The 20,107-nt window shown below is 41.4% G+C and overlaps 1 protein-coding gene across 1 annotated transcript; it reads right to left on the reverse strand.

Moving 5' to 3' along the window:
* Positions 1 to 17,283: 17,283 nt before the first annotated feature.
* Positions 17,284 to 19,823, reverse strand: LOC121690305 (uncharacterized protein DDB_G0271670-like). The gene is made up of 2 exons (XM_042070786.1): positions 18,411 to 19,823; positions 17,284 to 17,861 (listed from the first exon to the last, which is right to left on the reverse strand). Exons 1-2 carry the CDS (start codon positions 19,033 to 19,035, stop codon positions 17,284 to 17,286), a joined length of 1,203 nt encoding a protein of 400 aa, XP_041926720.1. The 5' UTR covers positions 19,036 to 19,823.
* Between the last annotated feature and the right edge of the window lie 284 nt (positions 19,824 to 20,107).

Consider the following 20,107-nt stretch of genomic DNA (forward strand, 5'->3'; position numbering starts at 1 on the left):
ACTTTTTTGGTGTAATTATTTAGTTTTTTTTTTTTTTATCTATGTAGGCTATTTTTTTAATGTTACATTATTATTTTGTTAATACATGGAATAAATCACCACAAACACACGCGACTGTAGCCTATTGGCTTCTTCTGTAGCCTACCCGGCTTGCGCAGCGTGGCTAACAACGCCCCTAAAACAAGTGTAACCGTCGGCTCCTCGAGGCTTATTACTTAAAACGAAGTTACAGCAGCTATTAGGCCCGAGGTGCAGTGAAATGGCGTCATCTGGTGGTCATACAATTCACCCGCTATTAGACCCGAAGTGCAGGAGAAGTGGATATTCAACCACGCCATCCTTCAGGTCGCAGCAACACGTATGTGTACTTTAGGTGCTGTGTCATGCTGCCATCTAGTGGTTGTGGAATATTTAACACCCATTATAGTTCTGGGAATAGATGTGCCCTCGAATAAATGTATTTGGGTAATCCATCTGATAAATTGTGTTTTTCTTTTTATACTTCGTACCTTTATAAATTAAAGTGTATCATGAAGGTACCTTTTTCAATGTCATTACTCTGACATTCGACATTAGTCGACCATAAATTTGGGCAATGGGCACATTGTTAGGGGTTGACACTTTGGGTTGACAGCATTCATATGACAAAGAAAAACGAATTCGGTCACTCAAGACTGTGCCACAGCAACCAGTGTAGGCTACAGTCCTACCCAATAGGCCTACTCGAAGCAGATAGCGTTGTCTGACGGTCGAGTGGGTTAATGCACGTATTTCCAGAACAGATCTGCAACTTTCAGGTAGTTCTGAGTTCGAATCTAGGCAGGAGCAGAGCCATATAAAGGCCTAGGCCTATTGTTATCATTTTTTGCAAGGTGTTGCTCCTGGCAATACTTGTTTATAAGACGTTTGGTGATTAATTGATAGCTGTTTTTGGGACACGTTAAACGTTCTTTATAATGAGCGCATCCGGGGAGTAAAACGACTGTTACGCGCTGTTACAACTGTAGGCTACAATGATTGCAATTCAAAAATATGCGCGTGTTAGTTTAGTTAGTTTTGTGATGTTTTGCACTTTTGCCTCATGTGTTTTCAGGTTTGAGGGCTTTTTTGGCAAGATTGACCTTGGTTAGACTCTGCATATGTTATTTCTCCGTATGGAAAATAAAGTCAATTTTCGACACACGTCTGTTATTAGTTCAATAACAAGTGTTGCTTGTTAAAACATGTGACTAGTGAAACTCAAATGATTTTAGAAATATTTAGCCAAAGCCAAAAAGTGTTAGAGAGAAGGAGAGACGCCGGTGCAGCTCAGATGTCTTCTTAATTTTCTTTATTCTTTAGTAAAAGGTGCAGAACATTATTAAACTTTGACTAACGTTTCGATGTTCGTTATTCAAAAACATCGACACATCGAAATGTTAGTCAAAGTTTAATAATGTTCTGCACCTTTTACTGAAGAATAAAGAAAATTAAGAAGACATCTGAGCTGCACCGGCGTCTCTCCTCTCTAAAATATCTGTCCTGGCCTGGTTGCAACGGATTGTGGCCAAACGACAGAAGCGTGGAGAACCCTCCTTTGTCTACCAAAAAGTGTTACTTTGTGTCCCGCGCTCCCCCACTGCTTGTGAAAGAAGGGGATGGGGGAGGGGGGCTTAACGTGAAAAAGCTTAATGTCACAAAACGGCAACGAGTCGTTTTAGGCTACAGGCCTTCATAATGGTAGGCTACAGGAAGTGGGGGGAGGGTATGGGATGACCAGAGCCGTCATCTATCGTCTTTCCAGGCACACAGCTCGTTATATAGCCTATCGACTGCCTTAACAGATAGGCATTGCTCTTGGGTTTGGCCTTACAGCGAACTCAATGCTCTTGTTGCTTGCAGTTTGTTAAATAAAGCGATGCAGATTACATTATTTATTTCTGATTAATTGCGTCTTTTGATGTATTTTGCAACATTTGCTTGTTAGGCTGGGCTACTGTCAATGTCCTGTACAGGTCAATGTTCAACAATTGCTGGTGTAGGCCTAGGCTATTAATCAATTAGGGACTGTTCGTTTATTTATTTATTTAATTTGTTTATTAAATATTTATTTATTCGTTTATTTATTTAATTAAGGGGCTACCGGAGGAGTTTTGGGAGCGTTAGTCAAAAAAGACGTGACCCTCCCTCGCCAGCAAGAATTTTTTCTATGACCCTCCAAAGTGATTGAGAAAAAACGCATGACCCTCCCCAGTCCCAACAATTTATTGATGCCTTAGGCTACTGGGTCAATTTGGGAGCTTGCATGCTACGACTCCTTCCTTGAAATGCCTTGAAAATGCTGTCGTTTGCACAATTTCACAAATAATCATCGGGACCGAAACAAACCTGTCAACTTTTCCCGGGTTTATCGCGTATTTTAACTTTTTCCTCGCTGTCTTAGGAGGAGCTGCAGGGCCGTCGCAAGGGGATGCGAGGCCCTGTGCGAACTTGACAGATGCAAGGCCCTTTTCACTTACGTGCATGAAATCATGCGATAGCCTAGTCTAATAAGCTACACCAGCTTGCCTTTAAGAGGGGAAATTCAATTGTATAGCCTATAACATTAGCTGAGTCACATATTTGGCCATATGGTGTTTATCATAGGCTACATCACGAAACCAAATAGTGTAACAAAGGCGAACACTTTAACAGGGGGAATTAATTGGGCATGAATCATTGTGCTGACCGGTATTTGTCAATGAGCAGAAACACACACGACATTCAAACTATTGATAAGATGTACTGGTCTGTATCTATAGGCTAACATTGGACAAATAAATGACACTGACTCGCCATATCCTGACTCAGGAAAAAAAAACATTTTCTTGCTTTGCCACAAACTCAGCAATGAAATCATAGGCCAGTTTGCAGGTAGCCTAACGTCTTTTTCATAGAAGGGAGAGCCCAGTCTCTCCTGTGACATGGAGGTGCGCAAATAGTTTTTAATAGCCTGTTCAACTTCGAAAAGCTTCGTTCACCCGATGCGAGTCACTGATCGCAATTTCAAAGTTCGGAAAGCTTCATCTTTTTAAGTTTTAAGTGCAGTGGCCCCTATCTGCCCCCTTTGGAATTATATCTCGAGCCTATTATAAGGTCCAGTGCGTTATGTCCTGGGATTCGGATGTGCTCAAAAAGAAAAGAAAAAACACTTTTTTATAGATGGTTATGAGGAGCAATGTGAGAGAGAAATTTGATGATCATTGATCGTTGTTTTGGGACATTAAGCCTTTTCCATAGGCGTCAGTGAAGGAGATTGAAGAATGACCATTTTTTTATACGAAAATATTTCTTAACTACAAAAACTCAGTGTCTAAAAACTCAGTGTCATTCAGACTCAACCCTCTTGTTGTTTTATTATCTTTTTCGTTGTCGTTTGAACGTTGGCAAGCAGGCATGTTGCGGTTGCAATTTAAGTGAAATTTCTACAGTAGGCCTACAACATGCTGTTAGGCTGGGCTACTGTCAATGTACTTGTACAGGTAAATGTTCAACAATTGCTGGTGTACAGGTTATATAATCAATTAGCTAAATCATTTGTCCAGCTGTTTAAACATTTTTTCGTGCTACATTCAAACGCAAAAGGTGCTTTGATATATTTTTCGTTTGAACGTCGGCAAGCAGGCATGCTTTGGTTGCAATGAATGAGGATAATTGCTTTTTTTTTTGCATTATTTTGAATATGACTCGCTCCAGTCTCAACAGCACGTACTTTTTCCACACGCTAAGTTCTAACACACATAGGCCTATCCCCTCTCGCTTTCTCTCTCTCCATCCCTGCACACGGTGCTTTCTTAAAGGAGCTGCACCATTTTACAACAATTGCATCTACATTTTCATATTAGAATGTTTTGTCAAGTGTAAGCTTAAACTACCGTGATCAATTTAAGTTCCCGTGCCCCCGCTGCGTCATGGAAGCAGTAGCCTAAGTCAGTCGCATCAAAAATAGTAGTGGCACCTTGTGGTTGTTTGTGTCAACTGCAGTTTGTGCCATTTCTGCTGAGAAAATGGGGTGCGTGATTCATGAAGGAACCCGTCCAAACTTAACGGGGACCCACTGTACTTCATTACATTAGCAGACCTGAAGTTAAGACTGACATGCCCATTTTGTAGGAGTATAGAGAAGTTTCTCTTAAATTTGCCAAATAGGAGCTATTTTTACCCTTAACATTATTTGTACGTACAGGCACAGATAGTTATACTGACATTTAAACATTCTGTTTTTTTTTTTTATCATAAGGGTCAACATGGCTATTCTATTTAATCACCAGAATGAAAAAAATATGCTACATTTAAAATGAATGATCAATTGCGTATGTTGAAAAGTCAAGAAAGTCTGACACACTCACATGATCCTAGTATGCAGTTGGCCGATCCCAATTGTAGTTAGCCCAATTTCAGTTAAGTCCTCAGGGAACTCTGTCAGTTGAATCGTGGTGATTCTACTGATGGTGAACCTGTGAAATGATTCTCTGTTTGTCTGTGTGATATAGATTTATATATATATAGGTGGGGTGACTTGATGGGAAACCAGTATTTAGTCATGCCTCGCACAAAAAACCCACACCCAGAATCCACGTTCTCCCTGATGTACACACACAGATTCATCTTTCACCACACCCCATGGTGACTCAGAATATTTTCCTTCTTTTGTAATATGTTTGCACAAACATTGTGTGAGTTGGTAGTTTAGTTACCATAGCAGTGTTATCGTTCAATTTACCTTCACAGCCTCACCTGTTTGTGCCATTATTTGGTCAGTAAGGGAGTTTAGTATTTTGCCGTGCATTGCGGTGTTCAACCTGTTATAATTCATTTTCCTAATGGTAGTGTTCCAATCCCATGTGCAGTCTCCAAATGTTGAGAGGATTGCATTTTCCAGTTCAAAGTGGGGCTTTCTATAATTGTAACAACTATAATATGTCTTTACCACAAATGTGTATTTCCAAAGAAATCCTATATATTTCACAGTAGGCCTGTAACACAGAGCTGATGTGACAAAAAGCTTCAGTTTTGTCCCCCAAGTCCAACAGATATTTCTCAATTTCAATGGATTGCAACTTTGCAACATGCATTTTAGATAGTTCTAGGCCCAGTTCCCCGAAAGCATCTTAAGCCTAAGAGCGTCGTAAAGTCCCTCAAGACAAGCCTTAAGATTTGCCGACTGTTTCCCGAAACCATCGTAGAGCGTCGTGAAAGCGTAGAGCGTCATTAAGAGCGTCGTGAAAACACTCGTAGATCTACGAGTGCTCCAGAGTTCTCGTTACCAGCTAAGAGCGTCTTAACAGTACTTCTCACTGAGGTCACCAACAGGACATACAGAGGAATTGCAACTTAGAATACATAATCCAATTTACGTTCCCATTCTTTATTGTGTTTACCTGTGATGAATCAGATTTTAGCGTGCAAAATAGCATAGCCTATATTTAATGGTCATAATAATGTGATGAAAAGCGGACAAAAATGCAATCAAGTTATGAAACGAGACGTTGCCAGAATAGTTTGCCGTTATCTTTGCTAAGTGAAGGCTACAGTATATTTTATTAGGCCTATGAGGTAAAAGCAGAGAAAGGAACATGTGGTTTAGTCTGTAGCATCACTGCAGCATGTACTGCATCAAAATCTAAGCCTACACCTTTCCTCACTTTCTTACTCGACTTCTTTCTTATCTTCAAACTTGTTCTTAAGCGACACAGCGAAAAATGATTGCATGGTGCAACAATCTAATCTTAAAGGAATTATCCAGAGTAAAATGCACTTTAGATCAGGGGTCTCCAACCTTTTCAGAATGAGGGCTACCTGAAGACCCAAAATCATATGTAGGGCTACTCATTTGAAACAAACAGACCCTCACCCCTTTTTTCCAAGGGTAGTCCTCCTAAATAATAGGCCTATGTGATTTTTACTTTTAAATGATCAATATTGTGTAGGCCTATAAGTCTTTATATATTAAGCACCTGTATTTTCATCTGATTCTTCCAAACTTTAATATCAATATGCAACACTACCAACATTTTTGTTTAGTTTGTTCATTCCAAAGTTTGCATGGGGAATTTAATCTTAATTTTATAACAAAACAAAAAAACAATATTTTTGTGCAATTATTAATTTGGGTACAATTTGTACCCAATTTATACCCACCCACCATTATGAATTCAGAGGTTGTTTAAGTTCTGATTTTAGTGGACAATTCGGTTTTAACATTTTAATAGTAATCACCCACACCACCCTAAAATATGAAGACTCCTTTTAAAGTTATTGCACACCTGAAATCTCTCCATGATCTGACAAAAAAAGGTAATGCACAGTCCTGCATGCCACAAAATTATCAGCGGTATTATACGGCAGTAGCCTACGGAGGAAAAAAGGCCTGTGAGCTAAAGCAATTGTTTTTCAGTCCTTGAACAATCATACAATAACCGTATTTGACAAACATAGAATGGCCACAGAACTTTTGCAAAGATATGCTTCCATTGGCTACACCAGACGAGCAAGTTTCCCCCCCTTTACTGTCTATCAGGCCCGGACTGGTAATCTGTACAACTGGGCAAATGCCCGGTGGGCCTGTCCACATGTGGGCCGTAAGTTATTTAGCCTATTTGCGGCCCGTCATGTAGACCTAGGCTTACCCTATAAATGCAGTTGCATCCATTTGGATTGGGGGGTGACAGGTCAATCATTTTGGCCTCTTCATTGGCCTCTTCATTGGCCAAAAAATTGGTTCAGTGTGTTACGATCGCGCCCCCCTGCCCCACCCCTCAAGTGGATTTGTCCAAGCAGCCGGTTGGTTTGTGGGGAAATATAGCCTACGAGTCCATGCATGGTAGCCTAGGCTATATAAGTGCCCTCCGCTGGCTGGTGTTCACATCATCGCAGTTTAACCGTAAACAGCAATCAGAGGTGTCTAATTTTATTCCATAAATATATTGTTTTTATAGACGTAAGTTGCACGCGCTACGAAGAGCTTCCATTTACTGCACCATGTAGGCTACTGTAGTGCGGTTTGTCTGTCAACATAAAAACTCCGGGTACCTACAATCGCACAACTTGGTGGAAAAGTGTAGCACAGGTTAAAGAAAACCTATTCATGTTTGGACTCAAAAGGAACTTCAAAGTATTTCCCATATAGTAGCCTTTTAGCTCACAACGACAGAGAAAGTGGAAGTCTCTCCACCGAGTGGAGTAGTAGCTGCACTGTGTAGCCTATCTTGACATGTCTTTAAGTTTTGGGTTACAATATACAGGTAGTGGGCTCTCTGTTGATTTTAATGAGTAGGCCTAAGCCTAAAGTTACAGCATTTCTATCACAATTGACCAGACTTTGACCTTTTGTCTTCTTTAAACAACATTCTGGCTATGATTGTTCCTTGTATTGCATCATGAGCCATCACTGCACCTATTGCATTCTACTGTAGCCTTAAGCCTAGCTCAGTCATTATGTTGTACCACATCACCCTCCACATTTTCCGTCATAGGCCATGTTGCATGTTTGAATGCAATATCAGTAGCAGACGTCCCAAGTTTCCCGGAAGCTCCGGGAGTCTCCCGCATATTGATAGCGGCTCCCTGACGCCCGCAAATTAGATAAAATCTCCCGGAATCTAGAGTGAGCGATCAGGAGCGCGCATGCGAGACCGCGTGTGCATCTGATGTAGCGCGCACGACGAGAGAGAGAGAGAGAGAGAGCTGGTGCGTGTGTGCCTGAGCGCATCCAAGACAGAGATCATCCTGATTGGCCTGTTTTGCTAAATCAACCAATCAGTTTTCAGTGTAGGCGGGCTTTTATCTCTTTTCTCCCGAACTTAATTAATCAGTTCCCATTTCAAAGTGGAGGCTACCCTTGTCTCATAAGAGTAAAAAATAATGATAGGCCTAGTCTTGCACGCTGCACTGTTTGTAACAGTGACTTTAGCATTGCCCATGGCGGGTTAAATAGCCTATTCCTAATAATAAACCCTGGGTCACTAAAGAACTTAAAGCTATCCTGAACAAAAAGAAACGACTGTTCTACACTGGATCTATGTTGGAGAAAAAACAAGTCAACAGAGAGGTGAAGCAGGCCATCAAAAAAGCTAAAGCAGCGTATAAAAGCAAGATCGAAGAGAAATTCACACAAGGTAATCTCCACAAGGCCTGGCAGGGTATTAAGACAATGGCAGCAGTCAACACTGTGCCTGACTTCAGACCTGTGTGTGTGGCTGGCAACAGTGAGGAATCCCTCCCCAATGAGCTTAACTCTTTTTCACCAAGTTTGAGAAAGATCACCAGTCTCAGTTGGCGGATATCATCAGTAGCTTGACCCCGAGTGACCCAATCACCATCACTGTTGAGTCTGTGGTGGAATGTCTAAAGAGGACACAGATCAAGAAAGCTCCTGGTCCAGATCACATCTGCGGTTACACACTGAAATACTGTGCTGAGCAACTTGGAGGAGTTTTCCAGCAGATATTCCAGAGGTCTCTATCTACTTCCAATGTCCCACAGTCATGGAAACACTCCACAATCATTCCCATTCCCAAGAATACAGACCCATAGCCCTCACCTCCCTTGTTATGAAGGCCTTTGAGAGGATTGTGAAAGCTCACATTATCAGCGCCACAGCTTCAAAGATGGATCCTCTTCAGTTTCCATATTGTGCCAAAAGAGGGGTGGATGATGCCAAAATCTGCATATTGAATGCCATCCATGAACATGTAGAAAGCCCAAATTCTTTTGCCTGGCTCCTATTTGCAGATTTCTCATCTGCCTTTAACACCATTCAACCTCACATGCTGGCTAAAAAACTTATGGACTATTTCAACCTGGATCATCAGCTGATTCTGTGGATTACAGACTTTCTGACCCAAAGAACACAGACGGTGCTGGTCAACAAGAGGTTCTCTGACATCAGATACATGTCCACTGGCTCACCCCAAGGTTGTGTCCTCTCACCACTACTTTTCATCTTGTACACAGATGACTGTAGAAGCCGCCATGCTGATCGTCACCTAGTGAAGTTTGCTGACGATACTGTTCTCCCTTCCCTGCTACATGGTTCTGTCCAAGATCATGGGCCTGTCCTCAGTGAGTTTGTGGAATGGTGTGATAGCTCATTTTTGGAGCTAAATGTTACAAAGACCAAGGAGATGTTCATTGACTTCACTAAGCGTGGAGGAAGCAGGACTGCAACTACAATACAATCCATGGGGAACCAGTGGAAGTTGTACATGAATATAAATACCTGGGCACTATCATTGATGACAAACTGCGTTTTGACTCTAATACAGAGGTGATTATGAAAAAATGTCAACAGAGGCAGTATTTATTGAGGAAGCTTTACTCCTTTGGAGTGAACAGGAAGATTCTTAGCATTTTTACACCTCCTTTATTGAAAGTATACTGACCTTTTCATCCATGTGCTGGTTTCACTCCCTCTCAGTCAAAAATAAGAAACACCTCCAGAGCATTGTGAACACATGTTCTAAAATCATTGGCCACCCTCTTCAGTCTCTGACATCACTGCACGACAAGGCAACATTAAGGAAAGCCAACTGCATCCTAGAAGACACTACCCATGTCCTACACAGGGTTTTTGAATGGCTGTCCTCTGGCTAGGACTAATAGGAGGATGGCCACCTTTACTTTTGAGGCTATTCGCCTTTTAAACTTGAATCCAAGCCCCCTCCTCCTCCATCTCCTGGGACTAACCCCCCCTTACACTCCTGTCTGTCCTATTCTTTTTTTGTCTAAGAATTTTGTCTAAGTTTTTTTAATTGAATTGATTTGAATTGAAATGATTGCAAAAGACATGTTGAGGTGACAAGTGTCAATTCATGTGCATATTATTCAGGCCTATAGCCTACTAGATGGCTAGTTGCCAAGGCTACATAAAAAGACCAAACTACCAAAATCTACATATTTTATTTTCACAATTTCTATCTAGGCCTTCCTTATTTGGTGTACTGACTAGACATTATTGAACATATTAATCTGTATTAAAGTAGGCTAAAGTGTTTTTTTTTTTTGGGGGGGGGGGGGGGGGGGACTTTTTGCAGGTTGGGATGTCTGAGTAAGCAACGTAGGACACACATGGCGACAGGGAGGTGACGGCAGTGTGTATATCGAGTTACCCGTCCTACTTCTGGTAGAATACAGAGGTTTTTTAGAGTGTAACTCCAGCGAAAATTGACCCCAGGGTCTGCATTAAAACACATCAAATAAGCAGTGTAGACAGTATTTTTCATTGATCAACCACTACAGAGCTTGTCCTGGTATACACTATAGCCCCAAATCGCAAACAGTGGATTAGCGAAGGGTGGTATGCTAACAACCAAAAGACAACAGATTAATCAAAGGCGGTAGAAAATAATAAAAGTTTTTCATTTCTTTTTAAAACCAGCAACTGTTGGAGCAGATCTTATCTCCAAAGGGAGTTGGTTCCAGCAGTGGAATAAGTGTATAATAGACATAAACAGGGTGATAACATTGAATTGGTTGTAGCTTTTTGTGTGTTATCACCTATTTTCTAACTCTAGGGTGGTATACCTTGCTAAAAATCCCTATGAGACCCTCAGATGGTACCGACAGACCCCCCTCAAGGACTATATGTAACCTTTTCACTGAAATGTGAATTCTACTGCAACAAATTCTGAAATAATAATAGATAATAAAATATAAAAAAGTCAAGCCAATGCCACAGGCCCTCACTCACCCAATCTATGTGCAGTTGGTAAATGATGATGAGGCACTCAGAAGCTATTTCTTGTGATGTAATATCCTTAAGTGAAGTGAGAGGTCTGAGAAGTCTGATCATGATGTTTCATTTATATAAGGTGACAAGGAAACATGGTGGTTTTTGAGTTGCCCATGTGAGCAACCTCAGATTATCATTCACAAACATGTTTCTCACATTCGTTGGACCTTACATATTATGTTTAGTTATAAGAAATTGCTGGATTATGGATATAATCAGGCAGCATCATGCAGGCAGCACAAAGTAAAGGCCTGTGAGAATTTTGGTATGAAAGCAAGCCACTATGCTAGATGCCTCAAGGTGACCCTGATGGTTCATGATGGTGGCACTATGGGAAATGGTTTGGTCATATAGTTTTGACATATTTACAGAATCAGAGGAAAAAAAGAATGGTAACATTGCGAGGAATTGGTAACATGGGCGAGGAAAAACTCTTATTAACTTAGTAACTATTCATTCATTCACTTCCTTTTTTCTAGCTCGCAAAATCGCGGTTGTTCTGTTTACACATTAAAACCATATTACACTTCGAATTTCGCCTCCAAATTGTAGTAACTACATCTACGAAGTCTAAGGAAGATAACCATGTAGTCTGTTCAAAGATAAGATAAATTTTGACAGAACTACAGACCTCGTAAAAGTAGTACCTAAAATGACTCCATTCACTTCATTGCAAAATCGCGGTTGGTCTGTTTACACATTAAAACCATACTAACAATTTACATTTCGACTCCACATCGCTGTAACACCATACCAAGGGTCTTAAAGGAGAATTCCGGTGTGATATTGACCTAAAGTGTATTGAAACATGATACCGAGTGTGAACTTATGTCTCATAGCCCATCTAGACTTGTCCCCTGCACTCCAAAATCTGGCGCTAGTTAGCCGATGCTACCAACAACTTTTTCAGTAGTGGTGCTTCGGCATCGGGCTAGCCATGCAAATAAATCACTGTTTTACACCCATTTACGAGGCTCAATGTATCTCCACACTTCATTGGTAGACTTCCTAGGGCCCTGACATTTAAAACGAGACATTGAGAACTTTGAAAAAGCACTGGTAGTTTACTTACAAGACGATTTATACAGACAGTATCTTCACGAAGTTTAACGTTTGCAGCCATCTTGAATTTAGTCACGATAAGTCAAGCAACGAGTAAGAATGAACAGGTATGATAAGGGATCAGATTCCAAAAATAATTCAGTGGAAATGCATGGATTCCAGTTTCTTCCAGTAGCAGCAACTGGAATCCATGCATTTCCACTGAATTATTTTTGGAATCTGATCCCTTATCATAGCTGTTCATTCTTACTCGTTGCTCGACTTATCGTGACTAAATTCAAGATGGCTGCAAACGCTAAACTTCGTGAAGATACTGTCTGTATAAATCGTCTTGTAAGTAAACTACCAGTGCTTTTTCAAAGTTCTCAATGTCTCGTTTTAAATGTCAGGGCCCTCGGAAGTCTACCAATGAAGTGTGGAGATACATTGAGCCTTGTAAATGGGTGTAAAACAGTGATTTATTTGCATGGCTAGCCCGATGCCGAAGCACCACTATTGAAAAAGATGTTGGTAGCATCGGCTAACTAGCGCCAGATTTTGGAGTGCAGGGGACAAGCTGAGATGGGCTATGAGACATACGTTCACACTCGGTATCATGTTTCGATACACTTTAGGTCAATATCACACCGGAATTCTCCTTTAAGAAGTGAGTCAATTTGGCTGATTACGTTAACGCATTTCCAGGGCTTGTCAGCTCAAAAAAAGCAGTGGCTATTGCTAACGCATTCATTTTCAATGCCTAGCATGTTAGCTAACATTAATAGGTTGCATATGACAACAGCAAACGTTTACGTTAGCCTAACTTACTTATTGTTGACGTTGACCCAACACGTTCATACAGTAAGTTAGACCATAGACTGATAAGGACGTCCATCAAACTAAAAGGGTTCGTTCTTCGATGTCTCTCCTTGTAATCCACTTAATTAGACTACACCTAGGTTTTATTTACGTAAAAACTCCACTCTTAACCACTCGTGTAGCCAATTCACTTGTCTAATGTATCTTAAGGACGATGGCAGAGTCCTCTGCCGCCCCTGCCTCTCCTTCCGATTCTCTCTGTTGCCCGGCGTGTCACATGCTAGCTAACTCTTCAGCCTCCTTTAGTGGATATGCTACTTGTAATAAATGCAGACTAATAGCTAGCTTGGAGGCGAGGATAGGTGAACTAGAGAATCGCATCCACACACTGTATCAGATTAGCAAACAGCTAGTGGCAGAACCCCTGGTAAATTGTGTGGATGCACCAGCCGTCAGCACAGTTAGCACAATCATGACAGCCCCCTCGCAGCAAGGGGATAGCTCTTGGGTGACTGTTAGGGGAGCTAGACCCAAGCGAAAGCAGCCTGTTGGGCCTGTTTCGCCTGGATCGCCCGCCTCATCGCTTTTCACCTGGTCATTCAATGTCTCAACCTGGTAATTTCAAGTCTCAACCAGGTAAGTCGAGCAGGGCTCGTGATTGTGATGTACAAGATAATTGCAATTATTGTTTTGAGCAAGGGCATTGGAAGAGGGACTGTCCGTTGTTAAAAGCACGCAACAAGTCAAGGGCAAGTGGGAAATTTGCTGGTTGTGTGGCTAAAAGTAGGCCTGCTGTTGTTGATAAGCATGTTGAGTCTGTTAAAGCTGATGTGTCTCCTGCTTCTAAGTCTGTGTCCAAGGCTTTGGATTCTGAGCGTCCAAATGTGCCAGTGGAGATGGTTGGAACAACAAGTGTATCAGATGTTGATTACAGTCCATTTATTTCTGATGGTTTTGTCTCCCTGTTAGGTGATGCTCAGAGGACTCCAGTGAAAATTCTCCGCGACACAGGGGCTTCAGAGTCTTTCATTAGCCAGTCTGTTCTGCCTTTTTCATCTGTCTCAGATACAGGGAGTGTTGTGTTAATCCGTGGTATTGGGCTTCAATCTTTTTCGGTGCCATTGCATAAAATCTGCTTGTACTCTGGGTTTGTTAATGGGGAGGTCACCATTGCTGTTCGTCCATCTTTGCCCATAGATGGTGTGGACATCATTGTTGGAAACAATATTGCGGGTCATTGTGTTTGGCCAGAGGGGGCGCCAGCACCGCCTCCTGTGGTTAAAATGGAGGTTAAGCCATTGGCTGAGCCTGACTAGTGTCTCAAACAGTTTCCAGAAGTGTTCACGGCCTGTGCTGTGACGCGGGCCATGGCTCGTACACAGGCTGAGGACACATCTAAAGTATCCAAGTCTAGCGTGAAATTGTTTGTTCCAAAACTACCAACTCCTCTTTCTCGTAGTGAAGTGGGGCATGCCCAGAGTAAAGATAAAGATCTTGAAAAGTATTTTAATCTGGCCTCAGATGAGTCTAGTAATTACTGTGTTCGAGATGGCTTATTGCTTCGCAGGTGGCTGCCACATGCATGCACGGAGGTGGCAGATCCAGTGTTGCAGGTTGTAGTGCCTGAAGAATATCGTGGTGTGGTATTAAATACTGTCAAATGTGATACTATGTGAAAGCTATTGCTGCTTCTTGGCTCTAACTTAACATTCCAATCAGTATTGCTAACTGGTTGTGCTTTAGGCAAAACTGACTGATTTATGTACCACTGCCTCAGTGTTTAGTGTGTGTGTGTGTGTGTGTGTGTGTGTGTGTGTGTGTTGTTGTGTGACTTCATTTATAATGGCGACAGTACAACCAGATATCACACAAGAGCTTGAAAGCATGTAACATGTTTAATGTTTTTCTAACATTGTCAACTATTCATGGAAAGGTGTATTCATTGTTGATCATATCATGCAAATTAAGTGTGTTTTCTTCTGCATATTAACACAATTTGGCTGCTCTGGGAAAATGTTCTATATCCATGTGTTTTATGGTTCACACCTGCATTATTAAGAGAGCTCAGGCCAATAAATGGCCCTTGATATGTACAGTGTTATTATTATTTTTTCCCATGAACATTAACATTATTTTAATGATGTTTGGAATGGGTAAATGAAAAATTATTGCCACCATAAGGTGCCCCTTTTTTATTTGCCATCAAAGGATACAAACAAAAAGGGTACAACTATGCACCTTGATTAAGGGGCACATTTTTGTACTGTTGAGGGTACTGCTCCAGTGACAAGCCTTTGTACCCCTACAGGTACAATTATGTACCTTTATGTACATTTATTTCTGAAAGCCATCTCAGTCAAGGATGAGATTGCAGACAAACACACATTATTACAGTTTTTTTACAATTGCTAAAACAGATTTTGTTTTTAAAACCTTATTTTGGTTTAACACTACTGAGCAGTCATTACACAATACACACTACATCAAAAAATAGAAAAGTGTTCAGGGCAGGGCATATATCTCCTGGGGGTAAAATGCAATAATGCACAATGATTATTGCAAGAGTGATGACAAGGGCCTGGCACACGTCCTGAAATACGCTGACCCCACACATAAAGATAGTTTGCCCCAGCATGTTTCATCTTTTTTTGTCTGCCATCATCAGAGTACATATTACAAATTGAAATGTGACTTGAGAAAGTAGCAAACATTAGGGAGACAAAACCTGTGCCAATACCAATATGCGTTGGTAGATATCCGAGTTGCCCTTAAAACCATTGAGGGTTACATGTGCAAAAAAAGTGAATTTTGCAGATAAAATCAAATATATGCTACTAAAATAGGGAACTTAGACATTACATAACATGTACACATGGTCTGAATATAAGGATAGTTACTGAAAGGTGAAAAATGGGTGTTACAGGTTTCTACTTTGCTGTATTAAATTTGTAGAGAACACTGAATAACTCCAATGCTGCAACTTCGGCAGGTAGACTGCGAATAAATAACCTGACTGATTGAAGAAGGAGGCGTGGCAAACTCTGTCACGCTCCTCCCGAACTTCCGTTTGTAAAACGCCATTAGCTGTGTAACAAGGACTGTTTGTACTTCTGACTGGGAAAGTTCCCTCTACAGACAAACATACATACCCCAGATATGTGAATTTTGCTTTGAATTTATTTTTTGAAGTGATCAGTTTTATGTGGAAAATCTTCTTTTCTGTACATATTTTGCACATTGCAAATATAAAAATATATATGAACTGAATTATAAACTTCAGTTTATGCTTCCTTAGATCAGCTTGTAAGGTCAGTACAAAGTCTCTACACATCTCTATACATCTCTCAAGTCCTAATTTAACAACTCAACAAGAAAAGATCTTTGATCCTTTTTTAGTGAATAGATGTTACCAATATATTACATTAGCTTTAGTTTTAGACATTAGACTTTACACTTTGTCCGACATGTACACCTTCTACATGTACATCTTTAACATCTCTTTTTGTACAAAATCACAAGGATGAGCTTGCAGACAAACAACATTATTACAGTTTTTTCCCAATTGCTAAAACAGATTTTGTTTTTAAAACCTTCCTTCAAAACACTACTGAGCAGTCATTACACAATACACACTACATCAAAAAATGGAAAAGTGTTTATGGCATATATTTCCTAAAGAAATACTTATTGTTTACAATAAAAATGCATTTTGCATACAAAAAAGAAAAGAAAGTATGTATCATAAACCATAGGTTTATGTTGAGGAGTTGCTTGTTGCAGCTTATTGGGCATTATGTTGGTTATCCTGGGGAATAGTAAATGTGGCATTTGACACCTTTGGGTACTCAAATGAGATGGGCTTGATCAGAGGTTCCAGACTGATGAACACAATGGCTCGTTTTGCAGATGGAGTTGGAGGAGGACTTCCTGAGGATTCTGGTATAGTGACAGTCTCTGGGTTTTGATCTGTAGCATGACTGGAGTCACCCACCGTGGTAGGACTGATAGAAGGTCTGTCCACAACAGCAGTTGATTCGAACATGGGAGATGTAGTGAATTGTGAGGAGGAATTAGCTGTAGCTGTGAGCTCAGTGTCCACTGTAATGTTGCCCTGCAATTCTGTAACATTCCCTTGCAGTGGATTTTGAGTCCATGACTGAGAAGAGTGGGTTGAACTGGTGATATTGGATGCTGGTTTGCTACTCTCAGTTGCCGCTGTGCTGATAGGTTGCACTAGCGGTGTTGTTAAGGCAGGTGCACTGTTTTTTATTGGTGCACTAGTTGTGATTGTTGGTGACAGACTTAATGCTCCTGTGCTGGATAGTGATGAGCTGTTAGATGTGGGTGTGACAACAAATGGCTGAGCTGATGTTGAAACAACTGAAGCAGGTATACCTGTTGTGGAGTTTTGAGCTAAGGTGACAGTAGCATGTTCTGTGACTACAGTGTTCTGTGATTGACTCATGTTCCCAGTTGAAGATGTGACTGAATCCTGGGGTGGCGAGGATGTCTCTGTTGAGGAGAATACTTCAGTGGGGTTTGTGATTGTGTTTGTTTGATTTTCGACATCAGGACCACCAGTGATTGTTGTTTGGATGGAGTTTTGGGATGTTGTACTGAGTTCTGATTGGCTGGTATGTTGTCCTTGTTGTGTTGATGGCGATGTGACTGTCTCAGCTAAGGTGTGAGTTGTGTTGTATGTTACTGCTGTTGAGAGAACTATTAGGTCTTGCTGTTGACAGAGATATATTACTTGATTTTGGTGTTGTGCTGTTGACTGAAACTGAATTTGTGGATGGGAATGTTGCTGCTGAGTCTGTGCCTGCTGTTGATGGGACCTCATTAGGATGGGATGTGTATGCTAACATGCTACTGGTCGTCAGGGATTCTGTGGGCTTTGTTGTAAACACATGTGACCCTTCAGTGGGAGATGTTGAATGTGAAAACAAAGGGCTGGCGGTTGCTGTGGCTGTTGGTGGTGAAGAAGTGGTTGTAGTTGCTGACTGTGAAGAAGAGTTCCCTGTTAGTGGAAGTGAACTGGTGACAGAACTGCCACCTGAAGGTGAAGCTGCAGACTCTGGCTGTTCTGGGTGCTGTGTGGTGCTACTGAAAGCTCCTGCTATGGACACTGATGTAGTTCCTGGCCCAACAGAAGTGGCCACCATCGAGGCAGGTGATGCATTTGTAGCTCCTGGCTGGGTTTGAGAAGTTGAACTCCCATCAGTAACTACTGCTGCAGACACGGTTGGTCCTGCAGGAAGCGTAGTGGTGTTTACATTGATGGATTTAGCTGTGGTCACGCTATGGTCTGTCGAGTCTAGCACTGTTGTTGCTGTTATTGGCGATTTAGCTGATGAAACTATGGGTGTGGTCACTGTTGAGAGGTCTGAGGGTGCAATACTAAGTAATGATGTGGCTGATGTTGGTTCTTTAGAAAGAGCAGTGGTTATATTTACTGACAAAGATGTAGGTTGAGGTCTAACACTAGTGTTTAACTGTTCAGTGAGAGGATTTGGTAAGGAAGGGGAGGTCTTAGTAGCTGAAGTGTTTTTTGAAATTGCAGTTGAAGCTTGTTTTGTTTCAGGTGTTGATTGTGTGGGGCTTGCTGAGCTGTTGTTTAACTGAGTAGCGGAAGATACAAACTGTGGTGATGTGCTGTTGTCTAAAGTATTTCCTGATGGTGTAGTTGCTGTTGTGAATTGTGTTGGAGTGATTGTGGTGGTGAATCTGGGAATGGTTGGACCATCTGCAGATACATGTAGCATTGATGCACTGTTGTCTAAAGTATTAGTGTAAGTACTAGTTGCTGACGGTGTAGTTGCAGTCGTAAATTCTGTAGAAGTGGCCGTGGTGGTGAAAATTGTTTGTGTTGTGGTCGACTCTGATGACTTTTGGTCAGATGTTGTTATTACACTTGAAGCAGAGTCTGGTATGGTTGAACTAGTTGTAGATACATGTTGTGTAGATGCACTGCTGTCGAAAATATTAGTATAAGATACTTGTGTAGATGTTTGAGCTGTACCTGATGATTGTGCTTTAGTTAGATCTGATGTTGAAAATGTGTCAGTCGATGTCAGTTGAGTCATAGATTGATTTGGCACAGATGTCATTGCAGATGATGCTGCGCCTGTGGATGATGTAATGGTATTTCCAGTGGAGGAATCCTGGGGGGCTGCCTGGGTTGCTATTGAAGTAGGTTGTCCTTGTGTAAGAGAGGTAACCTGGGGTACGGTTGACACAGTTGTAGATGCTGAAACTGGCGTGACATGTGATACAGCAGATGGTGATGTTACTGTTGTTGGTTGCTTTGTGGATGTAGGCACAGATGTACTTGGTGAATTAACTAATGAGCCAGGTGTTGTTTGAGAGATTATTGAAGAGGATACTGGTAGGTTTGTGATTGTGACTTCAGAAGAGCCGGTCATTAGAGTAGCATCTAGTGATGTTGTTTGTTGTGATGGGGTTTTGGTAGTTTTTGTTTGGGTGGTATATATGTGTGTGTTTGACTCCACTGGAGAATCATTTGTGTGTGTTCTTGTAGACTGGGATATTGGAAATGTGACTGTCGATGTCAGCTGAGTCATGGATTGATATGGCACAGTTCTCATTGCAGATGATGCTGCGCCTGTGGATAATGTAATGGTATTGCCAGTGGAGGAATCCTGGGGGGCTGCCTGGGTTAGTATTGAAGTAGGTTGTTCTTGTGTAAGAGAGGTAACCTGGGGTGCGGTTGACACAGTTGTAGATGCTGAAGCTGGAGTGACATGTGATACAGCAGATGGTGATGTTACTGTTGTTGGTTGCTTTGTGGATGTAGGTACCTTAGCATCTAGTGATGTTGTTAGTTGTGATGGGGTTTTGGTAGTTTTTGTTTGCGTGGTAGATATTTGTGTGGTTGAGTCCATTGGAGAATCATTTGTGTGTGCAGAAACAGTTGTAGATTGGGAATTTGAAAATGTGACTGTCGATGTCAGCTGAGTCATGGATTGATATGGCACAGTTGTCACTGCAGATGATGCTGCACCTGTGGATGATGTAATGGTATTGCCAGTGGAGGAATCCTGGGGGGCTGCCTGGGTCAGTGTTGTAGGTTGTAGAGAAACCGTATCGGCTGAAGTCGGCATATATTGGGATGATTCATGAGCTAAGGATGATGTGGTTTGAAGATGAGCTGTGTAGGATGAAGAGGAATTTGATGATGTGACAGATGTTCCTAAGGAAGATGTAGATATTACAGGTGTTTCTGAAGAGGTCACAGAAATTGCTTTATTTGTTTCTCCTGAAGATACAGCTATGCTTGTAGTAACTGAGGCTGTTGTTGGTTGTGTTGAAGTAGTTGTTGTGTCAGGTGATGACAAAGCTTTTGGCGTGGTAGGTTCTGCTGATGCCCCTGGGGTATTATCTGCTACAGAGGCATTTGAGTTAGAAGTTGATATTGCAGATGCTGAAACAGAGTTTTTAGTTGTAGGTTGTTCTTGTGTAAGAGTGGTAAGCTGG

This window comes from Alosa sapidissima, chromosome 18, assembly GCF_018492685.1.
Source record: "Alosa sapidissima isolate fAloSap1 chromosome 18, fAloSap1.pri, whole genome shotgun sequence".
Classification (NCBI taxonomy): Eukaryota; Metazoa; Chordata; class Actinopteri; order Clupeiformes; family Clupeidae; genus Alosa; species Alosa sapidissima.